The sequence below is a fragment of the Puntigrus tetrazona genome, unplaced genomic scaffold (assembly GCF_018831695.1).
Source record: "Puntigrus tetrazona isolate hp1 unplaced genomic scaffold, ASM1883169v1 S000000812, whole genome shotgun sequence".
NCBI lineage: Eukaryota > Metazoa > Chordata > Actinopteri > Cypriniformes > Cyprinidae > Puntigrus > Puntigrus tetrazona.
In genome coordinates this window covers 48-6,363 of record NW_025048414.1, presented here as the reverse complement: position 1 = coordinate 6,363, position 6,316 = coordinate 48, and the positions used below count along the sequence as shown (strand labels likewise).

Below are 6,316 nucleotides of genomic sequence, written 5' to 3'. Positions count from 1 at the left end.
TTTTTTTTTTTTTTTAAAAAAACAGTGTTTTATAGTTAAAATATATATTAAATACACTTAATTGCAAATTCATTGTTATACGCAAGTTCTCCAAATTATAAATATATAGACCAGGACTAGGACATTTAAGTAATTTTTATGAGCATTTTCAACAACTGAAAAAAAATTATTATTATTATATAAATCTAAAATTATTACTAGGGTTACATACCAACAGCTATCTAAAGGGTCCCATTAAAATAATCAAATTGACATTATTAAAAAAAAAAAAAACATTCAAAGCAAACATGTAATATTACACATTCATCTGATCTGATATTTGATCTTATGGCTGTTTGAGAAAAAAATGAGTATTGTTATTATTATAACTTATAAGTGGTATTTGTCCGTTTTAAGTAAATTAACAAGTAAAGTGGCAAGATATATGGGACTTATAATGCAATAACTATGAGAAATATAAAAATTAAAAATATAAACTTAACATAAAACATAATGTTTAACATTTTAACATTATCATACTCTTAAAAAGCAATACCTACAAAACAAGTAAATAATATAACACATTAAAATATATTTTTTGTTATTAGTATTATTCACAAGGTATTAGACAAATATGGCAAAATTCAGGTTTTTAAAAACATCCTTAAAAATGCCGATCGCTGTAAATCAAAGTATTCTTTTAACTCACCGAGGGATTTAAAAAGTTCTGTTCCTGCAAATTTGCCGTCAAAGAATACTGTGTTGTTTTCTGTGTTAAACATCCGGCTCATCCGGACGAGTACCACTTCCATAGACCCTAATAAGAGAGCGAGAAAGAGGTACGCACAGAAGAAGGCAGAGAAGAAAGAGCAACGTGCACAGAATTGCAGAAAGAGAAACGAGAATGGAACAGAGGACAAAGCCAGAAAAGTGACAGGATTTTGAGAGATAGAAACATAACAGAGACATCAGAATGGGGCTGTGAACTTCCCCAGCCGTAACCGATTAACTAGTGTGATATAGGGACAGCTATTTCTCACCACTCTTGAGGAGAGCAATCTGATCATTCTGACAAAGCTGACGGAATCCTGGGATACGTTTAGCAAACTCCACCACGTACTGAACCGCATCTGTCAAGCGCACCGCACAGTGCTGCCACATCTCATCCACCGACTGCAAGAGAGGAAGAGACAAGTGTGAGAGTCCGTGGAGGCTATTTAGACATCCACACTACAAGTTTAAATGAAACATTTCTGAATGAAGCCTGAAGTCACTCATTTACTTTATTCAATCGGGTAAAAAACTATTTGCAAACATTCTGATAATATTTAAATATGTGATGCACACTGTTCTCTTAATTATGCAATATACACACCACTAAATTGCAGACATTTTCAGCAAATACAGGCCATATTCAAATCTTTAAAGGCTGTGTATGAGTGATCACAGAGATGTGGATATGTTTGCGGCCCCTCATGTTCTTAATAATGTCTGATGAAGTTCAAAATTGATTAACATTCAGCTTGCCAACAGTCAACTTAAAACGCTCAATTTAAGCTGTAGTCCTCACAGCTGGGTTGTTTTAAAGAGCAGTGAATGGGATAGTAGCACAAATATATTTTATTGCATTCCTAGAGAAATAAGAGTAGAGAACATGTACTTTGCTCTGGTAAGCGTGGATCTCCTCTCTGTTAAAAACCTTCCATCTGAGAGCCTGCAGCTCTTCCGGTCGATACTGAGTCGTCTCTCGGTGGGAGCGTACGATACTTGCAGAGAGCTCCTCTGTCAACAAACACAAGGAGACGTTAATCCAAAGCTAGACGCTACAACAACACTTAGTACAGCTCTTAAAGGTGTGAGCACATTAGTGAAATGTGAGAAATTAACTTAAAGGTTAAGCTTGAACAAATCGTCTGGGAGTCATTAAGCGTATGAAGTAAAAATACATGCATATTATAAGAAAATTAAAGGGGTTCTTGACCTCGTCATGCATGTCAGCCTGTTACTGGGGACTCCCAAAAGCAAAAAATTAACTTTTCATAACCCATAAAAGGGCACTTAAACTATTTTGCACTTGAAATGGCTATCGCAGAGGACAGAGAGTGTGTGGCCGAAAGAAGAGGATTTTTCCACATGCATACATTTAATTGAAAAGGACACATTCTCCCAACATATCTTTTCAAAAGCCATGTTATTTTTAATCTGCTTCAGGAAATAAAAAACCCTGTTGTTGCAACACGGCATTTATTAGTCTCTGCTTTTTTTCAACATACTGTGGCTTATTTATTGCTTTATTGTTAATTCGCGACTACGCTAATTTGCTGCAAATTATATGAGATGTTGCTTATGTGTTCTATAACTTGTGTTTTAGCTCTCACGAATCTTGCGGTTCCTACCTATGTGCAGAGATGTCGGGTAAGAAAAGAATGAGCTCTCAGGGTCAAAAGGACGAAAGCCCATTTCACTGCCGCTCATGTTCAGAATAGCCTCTGGTGTAGACCTTGTGGAGTCAAATCCTGAAAGAGAGAAAGAGAAAACTATATAACCACAATATCATTCGAGATGAGAAGCACATTCTTTAGCGAAGTATGTCTCACCTCTCCCAGCTGGCAAGATGTTGCTCTCACCTCTCCTGTGGGAGCCCCTGTAGGCCAGACTCTGAGCCTGGGCCTCGCCTATGCGACACTCCAGGTATGGATGCACCTCTGCAGGGCAGCCTTGCAGTTCAGGCTCGACAGAGTAAGGGTAGGATGGAGGTAGAGGTGGGATGAGATGTGACGACTGTTCTCTGGGCTCTTTGCTGGATCGGTAGGCTGGAAGAGGCTGGGGCTCTTGCACTGAGTTGGCCTGAAGACGCTGCTGCTGCCGGTGTCTCTCAACTTCTGCAAACAGAGAGTCTCTCTGGCGCTTAGACATCCGGCCAAACTTCACCGCTGCAGGGGAGACGAGAAAACAGCATAAAAATCCCTAAAAAGATGGAATTTGTCGTTCTGTATCACCCATTCACCCATTTCATGCTTTCTTACCATCGCGGCTCATTCCCTGAGCGACACATTTTTTGAGGCGACAGCTCTGGCAGCGGTTACGGCTGGCTCGGTCGATAGGACAGTTGCTCTGTCTGGAGCAGGAGTACTGCACGCTGGAGGACTGGCTTCTGCGAAAGAAGCCCTGTAGAGGCAGAGAGCGCTGGGTCGGTGGGGTGTACTAAAGAATTAGTGACATTAGTGAAATCAATTTCTTTTTCTCACCTTGCAGCCCTCACAAGTGATAACTCCATAATGAACCCCTGATGACTTATCTCCACAGATCTTACATGGGATCACCTCGATCTGAGCTGCAGACACAAACAGAACAATAACAACACAACATTAAAGCCTTGATCGTGCGTTTTAACATAACTGTGAGCTGTCACAGCGGATTTAAATAATTCCCCAGATTATAAATCTAGCCTGCAGAGGGCAGCACAGCCCAGATAAAACAACTGTTATATACATATATAAATGAAAAATTTGTATTTATTTTTTATATTGTATTTTTATTGATGAATACATTCAGCGAAGATGCAAAGTATAGCGATTATATATATTTTACTTAACCCAAAATGAACCGAACCTTGTATAAATAACGACATTCAATAAAAGCACAGACATACCATTATTTGAAATGGATTAAGATGTATGTTAATGCTTTAAGATGTTAAGATCTTGTGATGGATGAGCAGACTTATTCATATAAAGATATGAAACACTGGATGGCTGGTTCTTTTTTACGCCCTTAAGTGTACTTGCTGTTAAATACACACTCGCAGTGTAAAAGTGTACAAGTGCAAATACACAGAAGTATAAATACACAGAAGTATAAATACACAGAAGCTGCTGAATCACAAACACACACTGGTTTTGTAACAGACTAAAGATAATCCCCGAAAGCCACATTAAGAAATCCTAATCTAATGAAGAGAGGGAGAGAAGGGAAGGGGGAGGATGAATGAAAGGAAAGAGAGAGTATGAATGAAGTGAAGCTCTACACAAACACATACCGTATGAACATCCCTGGTGAAAAACATATTTAAAATACATTTATTTCATACTAAGTATAGTTCACATCTACTAAAATACAACATAAAGATTGTAATTGAACTTAATTTGGAGTTACTTGTGCACAATGCACATTTCTGAATATTAAGCCTAAAATGTGTTTCAGTGTCACTACTGATGAGAATAATATCCATTTTTAAATGCAAGTTATTAAAAGTATAAATTCGGCTCAATATGTAAATATACAGTTCATCTTTAGTTGGATTTCAGCACTACTTCCACACAATAAAAGTGCATTAAACACAAAATGAGTTAGTCCAGTTATCAATTTAGCAGACTTTAAGTATCCCAGGTTATTATACTACATGTTTATTGTAGTATAGTTAGCATGAAACAAATGTATTTCAAATATATTTTATTACATTTATTTTTCACTATGGATATATGCATATTTTTGCCATGTTAGGAACTTGTGTCATTTGTCAGATCCTTGAAATGTAGCTGATTTTTAATTTTATACTGACATTTGGTCTAAAAATCGTAGCTAACATACACATACACAGCATTACATCGTATTTAACAATGATATCAAAACAATATGCACAAGTCTTAAAATACAATAGAGTTTAAAACGCGATGTAACAGAAATGGTGGCGGTTTTTCTTCTGTATTATATTGTACATCTGAGTGAAACAGATTATCTAAAAAAGGACAGGAACTTTCATCCACATTGTTAAATGCATGGAGGTGGATCTGAATGCAATGCAAAGAATTATTGATTGAAAGAATGGGACTGTGTGTGTGTTAAAAAATATGCATGAAAAGGATATTGGAGTCCAGCATGTGTCACCAGATAGAATTCTGCTGTTTCATTAGAAGATCGAATCTCTATGTGTCTATTAAACATTGTGCATTAATGAATTGTTTATGGTAAGACCATTGATATGCATTTAAATTTTTTGCAAGGGAGAATTTTTTTGTTGCATGTTCATTTGCAAGTTCCGGTCTGTAATTTTGTTGTTTTGTTGCGTTTCTGGTATTTTCCTAAGCTAAAACTCAAAATGTGTGTGTGTGTGTGTGTGTGTTTTCAATCTTATTGACAGTAAGTCTAACCTACTTATTTCTTGGAATTCAGCAATGTGTGTGTGGCTAAGTGTTGTGGTCATATCGTCCAGTACCAAGGAACATGAGTCTCCTCCTTCAAGCATGCACACACACACACACACACACACACACTATGCACACATACAGGTGGGAGGAAACGTAGAGAAGGAAGTAAATGAGAGAATTATTCAAGGTTAAAGTTCATAAGTTTAAAGATACATTCCACAGAGACTTATTACAAAATAAAAAAAAAGCAATCATAAAATGAAAAGGTTTTAATTGAGAGCTGAACTAATGGGATTACACTTGAAATTGTTAACCAAGGGTCATATTTAATCCTAGCTCAAATGTAAGGCTGTGAGTGGATTTTTTGCACAACATCTCAAACTTACATTTGTAGAAAAGATATTTCATTGTGAAGCGTCAACACGTTATTTCATTAATATGCTGAATATATGAAAGGATCATAACAATGCAGATTTGAAGTTTGTGTGGCTTTTCGTGTGCGCAATCTTTGCGTCAGCAGTTTTTTGAAACAGCAAAAATGTTATCTTGTGTGAAGTCTGTGTGGTTCGCTGTGCGTTTGAGCATTGTGTGGTTTGCTTATATACTGCATAGGGGTTATGCTGCTTCTGCAAAATATTTGTCTTTTATGGAAGTACATTTTTGGACTAGAAGGACCGTGTTATGAACCACTTTACCTCTGTGTGAATAACATTTTAATAATATAAAGAACATTTTCTTCTTCATATAACAAACCTTTTGTTAAATGAAAAGGTTCCGTGGATGTTACTGGTTTTTCCTAGAAATAAATGTCAAAAAATAACCTTTATTTGTAAGAGTATGAACTCCTCCAATAAATCTGACTTGAGGTGAAGTCCAAGTTCCAAGGGGGTCTCGAGATGACTAAGACACAACAAGTTTTAAAATCAATACAACAGAAAAAGATTTTTATTATTAATCTAAACTGCGATTGATTATTCATTTTAATTCTCATTCTAATTTTTTAGCTACAGATTTTAATCTATGGAGAGTCAAAAAAAGCAGATAAATAAATTAATTAAATAATAATTGATTAGTATCAACTTTAATAACTATTTAATATATGTAATAAATATTTCTTGACTAATTAGTAATTGAATAAAAATGGCTGATAAAATTGGCAAGTGGGCAATAAAATTAAAATAAATAAAATT

General features: G+C 35.8%; 1 protein-coding gene across 1 annotated transcript; it reads right to left on the bottom strand.

Moving 5' to 3' along the window:
- Window positions 1–688: 688 nt before the first annotated feature.
- LOC122335577 (nuclear receptor ROR-alpha B-like) lies at window positions 689–3,338 on the bottom strand (the record flags this gene model as incomplete). The annotated part of the gene is made up of 7 exons (XM_043233419.1): window positions 689–796; window positions 1,020–1,152; window positions 1,640–1,761; window positions 2,376–2,495; window positions 2,577–2,912; window positions 3,006–3,147; window positions 3,228–3,338. Coding segments are annotated over 7 exons (1,072 nt in total), but the record flags the coding sequence as incomplete, so codon positions are not given.
- Between the last annotated feature and the right edge of the window lie 2,978 nt (window positions 3,339–6,316).